Source organism: Chlorella variabilis, assembly GCF_000147415.1.
Source record: "Chlorella variabilis unplaced genomic scaffold CHLNCscaffold_18, whole genome shotgun sequence".
NCBI classification, from domain to species: domain Eukaryota; kingdom Viridiplantae; phylum Chlorophyta; class Trebouxiophyceae; order Chlorellales; family Chlorellaceae; genus Chlorella; species Chlorella variabilis.
The window spans coordinates 764,719-773,791 of NW_005435070.1; the positions used below are offsets into that span (position 1 = coordinate 764,719).

The following is a 9,073-nucleotide window of genomic DNA, read 5'->3' on the forward strand; positions in this document are numbered from 1 at the left end:
AGGCCCACCACCCCCACCTCCGCCTCACACACTCACTGGCCCCTTGCGCGATGGCACGCCGGCATGTTGGCATGGGAACGCCAAGCCCGGCACGGTAGCGGCGGCTGACTGAGTAATGGCACAGCCGACCGCCGCGGCAGGCCACTTTGCACCCTTACATGTGCAGCCTTCTGGTATTTTCATGTGCCTGGGAGATGTGCGGGCATGGGGGCCCATGTGCCCCATGCCATTTGAGTGCCCGGCGGCGGCGCTGCCTGCCGCCGGGAGCCCGCACCAGCATCGGCACCCGTCGGCCTGGCAGGCCTAAGCTGCTAAGGATCCCCACGTCCCCCACCACGTTGTGGGGGTTGCGTGTCCGGCAGGACGGGGAGCGGGGCCAGGGTGGGGTGACCCTGGGACGCTCAGCTGGGGGGAGGGTGGTCGGAGCCATGGAGAGGGTGCTCCATGGTCCACCCCCTCTCTTGATGCCCCTTGATCACGTGTGCCCCCTGCCCAAGGTCTGCTCACGCGGCCTATCATAGCGGGGTGACTGTAACACAGGGCAGCTGTTCCTGGAGGGCCAGCGCGCGCCCAAGTCGGAGGGCGGCGGCCGCGGCCTGTTTGGTGAGGCGGCTGCGCGGCCTGAGGTGGAGTGGGAGGCAGCAGCTGGGCCATCTTCAGCCACACGTGTGGGGTGGTGGGCTGCCTGGGTTGCCTGGGTCGACCTCCCAAGCACCCCAGCGCAACGACACAACCCTCTTCTTCTCCTGCTCTCCCACCTGTCCCTGCCCCCCAGGCATCTTCCCCACCGACGACGCTTTCCAGCCCATCCAGGCCAACGCCCAGACCGTGGCACAGCTGAACGCGCAGCCCGTGGCCGGCTGCGTGGCCGCCGCCGCCCAGGCCGCGCCCGTGGCTGCCGCCCCTGACTGCGCCCAGACCTGGGTGGACGGCGCGCCCGGCACGGGTGAGGCTGCCGCGGGGTGTTGCCTTACGGTCGGGCCTGCTCAGGGCCAGCCAGATCGCAGGCCTGGGACCCTTCTGCTGAGCCCCTGCCGAGCCGGCTGCCCGCCTGCCCCGCTGAGCCCCCTGCCGGCCGTGCCGCTGCCGCCCCCCTGCCGGCAGGCCTGGAGGGCCCCGCCTGCGACGTGCCCATCAACGAGTGCGTGCGCGGCACCGCCACCTGCGACCCCCACGCCACCTGTATCGACACTGATGCCGGCTACGAGTGCAAGTGCTGGTGGTGAGCTCGCTGCGCCAGGGGAGGCACTCGGGGGCGCTGGGGCGCTCTGGGGCTCTTCTTCAGGCGGCTGCACCAATGGCAGCTGCTGGCGCTTGCGCGGGGCAGAGGCGGGAGTGCGGCAGCCCGCACGCCCCGGCTCGCCGCCACGCCCTGCCTGCCGCCCTCCCGCCACGCCTCCCTGTTACCCCCCACCCCATCCCACCCCCTCCCCTCCCTGCCCGCAGGGGCTACGAGGGCGACGGCAAGGCGTGCGCCGCCAACGCCGCCGCGCTGGAGCAGCTGCAGGCGCTGCACTGGAGCGAGCCTCAGGGGCTGGCCTGCGACGCCGGCTACGACGTGGCCTGGCCCGCCACCGCGCCAGGTGGGGGCGGGGGTGGCTGGGGCGGGGTCCGGTGGGGCCCGGGGCGGGGATGGTGGCGGGGCGTGCCGTCCTGCCTTGGGTATTGCTGCCGTCACTGCTGGCGGTCCTGCCCCGGCCTGACAGGCTGGGGTGTTTAGCTTTCCATCCCCGACTCCTTCCCGGCCCTGCCTCCCCACTCGGTGATTTTCCCATATCTCCTCACCATGCCTCCCCACCCTCCACTCCCCACCCCCTCCCCACCCCCCTGCAGGCTACCTGTACGACCCGCTGGACTCCTTTGCCTTCTTCCGCGCCGAGGGCGCCCAGTACGGCTCCCGCACCAATGTGTCGCTGCTGGTGAGCCAGCGAGGTCCTGGGGAGGAGGGAGAGCTGGAGGAGGGGTGGAGGACTGGAGGAGGGGTGGAGGGGCAGGGGTGGCTGGCACCGGGGCTTCCTGGATTTGCCTCTGGGGTTCCCTCACACCACCCCCACGCCTGCGCCCGCCTGCCCTCGCGCAGGAGTGCATGGTGGCGTGCCAGGAGGCGGAGGAGTGCGAGAGCTTTGTGGTGAACGAGGTGCTGGCGCAGTGCTTCCTGAAGACGCAGCAGTGCCCCGAGTACAACTTCTGGTGAGCCTGCTGCCTCTCCAGGCGGCCTGCCTCGCGCTTGGCCTGCCCTGCTTGGTGCCCCGCATCACTCCCAGTCCTGCCATCCGTCGGCTTCCAGAGGCGGCCCTTGCTAGCCCTTGCTACGTTTTTGCGCACCAGGCGGCTTCCCGAGTCACGCCCTCCTCCCCGCCCCCCAACCCTCCCGCAGCTTCGGCCAGGAGGTTTTGTGCAACCGCACCAACGACCGCGGCGGCTCCTTCTCCTTCCCCTGCGGCTTCTGGCGCTCCTACTACCGCCTGGACATGGACGTGGCGGGCGCCTGCGCCAACGTGACGTACGTGGAGCCCGCGGGGCAGCCCAGCCGCGCCAACCCCGCCGTCACCGCCATCTTCCAGCAGGTGTGGTGTGTGTGGTCTGTGTGTGGTGGTGCATGTGGTGGTGTTGCATGTGGCAGCCAGGCAGCCGGGCATGCCCGGCAAGATTCCGGCTCCGGGACTTCTGAATGCGAGGGCCTTGTGTGAGCTGCTGTGCTGCTTGAGAGCAGCCGAGCCGGAGCTCTGAGCCTGGCACGCTGCTTGCTGAGCTGGTGCGCATGCTTGCTTGCACCTGCTGCAGTTTGAGGACCACTATGTGGCTCAGTACGGCGCGGAGCTGGCTCACGCCAACCCCGCCGCCGAGCCGGCGCCCGCCGCCACGACCCCGGCCGCCACTGCCGCCCCCACGGCGCCCATTGTGCCGCCGGGCACCACCGCGCCGCCTGCCGGCACCGTACAGCTGCTGGAGCCGGAGGAGCCGCCGCTCGTGCAGGCGGCGTCTGAGCAGCCCTGAGCCACCTGAGCGCGTGGAGTGTCCAGCCTAAGATCCTTTTTTCCAAACCAACCCTTTCCAAACCAGCAACCAACGCTGCCGATCTCTCACCCATCTGTCTCGCCATTGCCTGCGTGTGAGTGTGTGTGTGTGTGTGTCTGTCTGTCTGTCTGTCTCATGTCCCTCGTGCAGGAATGTAAGCAATGCCAGGAACGTCCAAAGGGGTGCCGCTAAGGAGGGGGCTAAGGAGGCGAGCAGGCACCTGTGGCGGTGGGGGGGTGGGGCAAGTGGGGGAGGCGTGCGGGCGTCGTCCCCCTTTCCCGCCCCTCCATTCGGGCTACAGGCATTTGCAGGCAGGGTGCTTCGCTGCATGCATTCCAGCACGTGAAGCTAGCAGTACGCCTTCCTCCGTTGGACAGTTCGATGGGTTGACTCTTGCTGGTGCTCTCCACTCTCCACCCACATTCGTTGGTGCTGCTGGAGCCATGCGCTGCCCTGTGCCTCCTGCTGCTGCAGCCCTGCTGCTGCTCCTCGCCTTGGGATCAGCCAACCTACAGACAACGCGTGCTGGCCGAGGGGTGAGCTTGCTGATCCATTGAAGGACGAGCCGCTAGTTGGGCAATGGCAGCGTGTGCAGAGATGTGGCAGCTGAGCATTCTGGCGGCGGTGGGGGCGGCGTGTGCCGCCTGCCTCAGCAGCGCTGTGCAGGGGCAGGCCAGCGCTCTCTCTGCTACGTGCTCTCCGCACCCACGGATCACAAGGAGGCCACCCATGTCTGCATGCTGGCCCCTCGCAGCTGCTGGTGGCCCCCAGCAATGGCGGCGGCGGCAGCGGTGGCCGCCAATACCCTGACCCCGCCCTGAAGGATAGCTTCGTGCAAGTCGTGGATGGGGAGTTTGTGCTGGGCTGCAACAAGTTCCCCATCTCAGGCTTCAACCAGTGAGTGAGCCATGGTCCTAGAGCTGGCATGTTGAGCATGCGTGCTGAGGCGCGATCTGCTAGCCGGGGTTGCCGTGCCTCCAGCCACCTCTGTCTGCTGAGGCGGCTGGCCCTGCTGCCGCCCCCCCCTTGCCCCGCAGGTGGGAGGTGATGGAGGCCGCCGCGGGGGCGCCGCGGCTGGCTGGGTCGCACCTGCCGCCGGGCCTGACCGGCCCCGAGCTCATCCGCCAGCTGCTGGACAGCGCCGTGGAGGATGGCATGACTGTTGTGCGCGCCTGGTGAGGCTGGCCAGCCGGCCCGCTGGAAACGCAGGGAGCGACTGCCTCGCACGCCCTACCCAGAGAGCTGCACTCCGGTGCCGCTGCACTGCCTGGCATCCTACCTGCCACCCGGGCCATCGTGGCTGCCTCCTCCTGCAGGGCCCACGGCGTGAGCAACGACTACCCCAGCCTGCTGAAGCCCAGGGAGCTCAACGAGGGGATGCTGCGCGGGCTGGACTACTTCCTTGCCGAGGCCGGCAAGCGCGGCATCAAGGTGCCGAGCTGGGGTGCCCGCTGGCCTCCCTTCCTGCCAGTCTGCGCCCCACGCCCATGTGCCCAGCTGGCCGGGTCCGCCGCCAGGAGGGATGCCTGCCGCCGCTGCTGCCGCAGCATTCGTGGCGCAGCTGCCGCACATGCAGCTGTTGAGTGCTCGGTTCTGCTGGGCTGCAGGTCATCCTGTCCTTCACCTCCAACTGGACACCTGCAGGAGGGGTGGACACCTTTGCCAATCTCACCGGTGAGGGAGGAAGGCGGGGGTGTCCTGTTAGAGTTATAGCACTATGGCACCTGCTTGCTGCACCGTGTCCTGTTTTCATGCATGCGAGCATGCTTCATGCTTCTGCGGCCTCACCCTGCTGGAATCCCAACGCCCGAGTGACCCTAAACATGCCAAGGACATGCCCGGCTACGCACCCCCTCCCACGCATGCCTGCAGGCGGCACCCACAACGATTTCTTCACCAGCCCCGCCACCAAGGTTCTGTTCCGGGACTACGTGGCAGCCATCGTGGGCAGGGTGAACACCATCACGGGGCGCCCCAACCGCGACGATCCCGCCATCATGTGAGCAGCTGCGCAGGAGGTGGCGCCAGCTGTGCACACGTGGCGCCTGGGACGGGGATGCCAGTGCCGCTGTTCAGGCCGCGCTGGCTGGCTGCCGACCCCTGCCATGCCTGCCTGCCTGGCAGGGCCTGGGACCTGATCAATGAGCCCGTGTGCCGAGACTGCAAGCCGGGTGAGCAATGCTCGGCACGGCGCGTCGACCAGCCTCAAGATTCCGCCAGCCCTCTGCAGCTCTACCCAACCTGGGGTACCCTACCCATGCCCGCACGGGTGCGCTGCAGGCACCATCGTGGCGTGGGTCAAGGAGATGGCGTCCTTTGTGAAAGGGCTGGACGCCAACCACCTGCTGACTGTGGGGGAGGAGGGCTTCTACTCAACCTCCAGGAGAGGCCGGGGTTGGGGATCCCTCCGGAGCTGGGCAACCATGCCTGGCAGTGCCCCCTCTCCACGTTCACAGCCTGGCTGCCAGCCAATGCCGCTCCAAACGCGTTGCCGCCCGCTGCTGGCCCCACGGCTGCCGCGCTCTGCCGCCACTCTGCCCCCCGTCCCCTGCAGGGCCTCCATCCCCTCCAACCCCGGCCACCCAGACTCTGATTGGGCCACCCAGTGGAACCAGGACTTCATCGCCGACCACTCCTCCGCAGGCATAGACTTTGCCGCCATCCACATCTGGCCCGACCTGTGGAAGTGCCAGACCTGCTCCTCCGCCCTGCCCGTCGACTTCTTCCGCCGCTACATCCAGCAGCACATCAAGGGTGGGTGGTGCACCATCAGCACATCCATCTGTCCCCTTGCATGCCCTCGTCTTTGCGTCAATGGTGGGGTGTACTGTTGTCCTTGCAGACTCCGCCGCCCTGGGCAAGCCGCTGATCATCGAGGAGTTTGGTGCGGAGCAGAACCGAGATGCCTATTTCAAGGCCGCCTTCGACGAAGTGGAGACCAGCTTGAAGAGCGGAGGGCCGCTCAAGGGCGCCCTGTTCTGGCAGTACTACGCGCCTGGGCAGGTGAGACGGGTAGCGGGGCAGACGGGCATCAGGCACGAGCACCTGCTGCTCCACATTGCTGCTCTGGAGGCGCGTGGGGCCGAGACGCAATGTGCTGAGCGATGCCGCACCGACGCCACATGTGCTGCCTGGTCCGTAGACCGCCAGCAAGGGCGAGGGAGGCGGGGCAGGCCGGTTTGGCATCTACAGCACAGACTCCACTTTTGGCCTGATCAAGAGCAACGCTGCGGCGTTACAGCAGCTGTACAGCGGCCCCGCTGTCGGGTGCAGCGAGAAGGGCCCCGCGGCCGCTGGCTCCTGCGCAGACAAAGGGTGAGGGGGCGAGGGGAGTGAGCCGCGGCAGCAACAGGAGATGGCTGGGCAGATGCTGCCTTTTGCATCCTTGCGTTGAGGCGCTGTGTCTCTGCCTGCCAATGCCTGCCGCAGGTATGAGGGACCCGACTGCAGCATCGACATCAACGAGTGCGTGCGGGGCACAGCCAACTGCGCCACCTCAGCCATCTGCATCAACTCGCAGGTGTGTTCTGTTCTTCTTTCTTCTCTCTTTCGTCCCATATGGCCTGTCCACCGCTGGCTACGGCACGTTGCTTGCTCCGTGCCCTGCAGGGCGGCTTCACCTGCGAGTGCCCTGTGGGCGCCACAGGCACCGGCTCCACAGGCTGCTCCAACGACACAACCGCAATCAAGTAGGGCGGGCGCCTGCGGGCTGCCGGCACGGGCTCCCCTCGTGCCTGACATCCTGGGAAGCTGACCCGTGCTGTGCATGCTGTGGTTGCAGCGCCGCGCTTTCCTCCTTCCACAATGAGCCCCAGGGGCAGGCCTGCGACAAGGGCCAGGACGTTCCCTACCCCCAGGTGAGCTGCACTGCCCTGCTGCACTTCGACTGCCATCCTGCACCTGCTGCCCGCCAGCCGAGCAGCTGTGGAGCAGGAGCACGATCGGCCGTGGGGCGCGATGCCGTGCAGAATGCTGTTGGGTGGGCCGAGGACCCAACCGGAGGATTCGACCGCAACCCAGCCTTTGCGGTGAGCCTGACATGAGTCGCTGGCAGGCAGGCAGCCCCGCCTATCCCCCAGCCCATCAACATGTGCCCCCTCTTGCGCGCGCGACCAGCACATACACAGTGGCGCCAACCAACTGCCGCTGATGCAGGGCGGCTTTGGAGCGCGCAAGCCCGTGAATCTCGGCCATTGCGTCCTTGCCTGCCAGGCCGCCGAGGGCTGCGTGAGCTTCACCTTCAACGACGTGCAGCAGGGCTGCTTCCTCAAGGCCGGGCAGAACCCTCTCAACAACGATTGCCAGGTGTGTGTTGGCCTTGCCTTGGCTGGGCTGCTTGCTAGCCTGCTTTCCTTCCCACCCCCTCAGCCCCGGGCAGCAACACCTCACAGCCGCCACAAAGAGCTTGCCTGTCGCAGCCTCCGGAGCTGACGTGCAGCAGCGTGACGGATATGGGCAAGAACATCAGCCTGCCGTGCGGCACCTGGAGCACCTGGTACAGAAAGGTGGGCGGTCCTGGCATGCCCTGGGCTGACCAGCGCGGCCACTGCTGCCAGATGGCTGCCTGCCTTACCAGGTCCATCACACTGACTATGGTTGTTGACTGCCTGGCTGGGGCCATGCAGGATGTGTGGGATTCTGCCGTCGGAGGCGGCGGTACGGCCCGTGTGGAGTCATTTGAGAGCAGCAAGCCCTGATGCAGCACGGCACTGCGCCCCTAGCAGTACTGCAAGAAAGCGTCACTGCAATGCATAGGCGCCGGGCAGAGTTGAACTGTTGGCGGTGTCTGTACAGCTGCTTGGCCCTTGGTACAGACCTGCCCCTAGTACGGACCGGCGTCGCTGGTTACACAAGCTTCGCAGCAAGGTTGGGCATCATGCCGTTGTTGCTGCACCGGCATCCTGCTGCTTGCGGCAGAACTGGCACAGCCGCATGTGTGCCAGCACCGAGTTGCCTGTTGCGTTGGACCCGTTGTAAAAGAAGCCGCGGCCCAGGTAGGGATACATGGCCCGGTAGATGGCCAGGGCGCCACGCCAGCGATGGTACTGATGCACGACGGCGGGGGTGGTGCCGTTGTCCCGCCGCAGCACGCCGAAGCGGTCTATCCGGAATGGCCAGCCGTATGCTGCGGCAGGAAGTGAGGGGAGGTGGGTTAGGATGCAATGGAGGGGACGCCCGGCAGAGTAGCAGCAGCACAATCAAGCACCAGCGGCGGCAGCTCTTCAGCCGCACGTGCCTGCGCTATGGATGGGGGACTCCCAGTTGCTGCGCACGTGGTGGCGGAACCTGAGGCCCCCCTGCTCCCCCAGCCGGTGCAGCATGAAGTTGTGCACTGCCTGGTGACCGCCGGCCTGGTCCCTGCAGCAGGCGGGACGCCCACAGCAGCAGCAGGGTGGTTGACGGGGGATGTACAGCAGATGATTCGAGGAGGCCGCCGGGCACCGGCAGCACCTGGCGAGGCCAGCTCGCCAACCTGCAGCCGCTCCCTCACCTGCACTCCTGTGTGGCGCTGCTCTGCGTGACATCCAGCAGCTGCTGCACGTATGCGGTCACTGCCCCCAGGCCCCCAATCGTCACAGCCAGGCATGGCTGCAATTGAGGCCAGGTGCAGCTGTCAACTTAGGTGCCTGCCCCCGGCTGCTGGTCCTGCTGGCCCATAAGTGCAGTTGCTCGAGGGGACGGCTTCAACATTAAGCAGGGGGTGCTCGTGCAGCGGCGCTTCAAGCACCCTCGCTTTGAGCTGGAGGTGAGGTGGGGAGGCAGCTGCTGCCGGCACTGGCCTGTGCCAAAGGGGAGGCTCTGCTTCTGGCCCTGTGTTTACCGCCAGCCCACACCTTCCCACATGCATCCCACACCTGCATGCGCATCACCCTGGCTGTTCTGCTGCCTCCCTTTTTCAGACGTATGGCCACAACAGAGGCGCCCCAGCTGACGGCGCGGTGCGGCCTGCAGCAAGACGCCACGCGCACACGGCTTCCCAGGCAGCATCGGGTGGGCACCGCGGCGGCTCGGCTATTGCTTTGCCCTGCCTTGCCCTACCCCCCCCCCCCCACAA

The 9,073-nt window shown here is 67.2% G+C and overlaps 3 protein-coding genes across 3 annotated transcripts in view; 2 read left to right on the plus strand and 1 right to left on the minus strand.

Annotated features, from left to right (window-relative positions):
- CHLNCDRAFT_137118 (hypothetical protein) overlaps positions 1-2,997 on the plus strand; it is a gene marked incomplete at both ends in the record, with an annotated part of 6,034 nt that extends 3,037 nt beyond the window's left edge. The window contains 8 exons of the mRNA XM_005845270.1: positions 522-603; positions 776-946; positions 1,105-1,222; positions 1,447-1,583; positions 1,834-1,919; positions 2,081-2,190; positions 2,378-2,567; positions 2,785-2,997. Coding sequence (XP_005845332.1) covers positions 522-603; positions 776-946; positions 1,105-1,222; positions 1,447-1,583; positions 1,834-1,919; positions 2,081-2,190; positions 2,378-2,567; positions 2,785-2,997 — 1,107 coding nt within the window. The remainder of the gene's footprint in view (positions 1-521; positions 604-775; positions 947-1,104; positions 1,223-1,446; positions 1,584-1,833; positions 1,920-2,080; positions 2,191-2,377; positions 2,568-2,784) is intronic.
- A 618-nt stretch (positions 2,998-3,615) lies between these two features.
- On the plus strand, positions 3,616-7,715 carry CHLNCDRAFT_137119 (hypothetical protein; the record flags this gene model as incomplete). The annotated part of the gene is made up of 18 exons (XM_005845271.1): positions 3,616-3,642; positions 3,773-3,915; positions 4,056-4,193; positions 4,335-4,449; positions 4,626-4,692; positions 4,891-5,017; positions 5,143-5,189; positions 5,299-5,329; positions 5,573-5,772; positions 5,861-6,021; positions 6,161-6,333; positions 6,448-6,538; positions 6,628-6,707; positions 6,800-6,875; positions 6,987-7,046; positions 7,231-7,323; positions 7,437-7,523; positions 7,644-7,715. 18 exons carry the CDS (start codon positions 3,616-3,618, stop codon positions 7,713-7,715), a joined length of 1,788 nt encoding a protein of 595 aa, XP_005845333.1.
- Positions 7,716-7,892: 177 nt separating this feature from the next.
- The window catches only part of CHLNCDRAFT_137120 (hypothetical protein), a gene marked incomplete at both ends in the record, with an annotated part of 2,893 nt that continues 1,712 nt past the window's right edge, over positions 7,893-9,073 (minus strand). Inside the window, 4 exons of the mRNA XM_005845405.1 lie at positions 7,893-8,063; positions 8,292-8,376; positions 8,510-8,607; positions 8,874-8,964. Coding sequence (XP_005845467.1) covers positions 7,893-8,063; positions 8,292-8,376; positions 8,510-8,607; positions 8,874-8,964 — 445 coding nt within the window. The remainder of the gene's footprint in view (positions 8,064-8,291; positions 8,377-8,509; positions 8,608-8,873; positions 8,965-9,073) is intronic.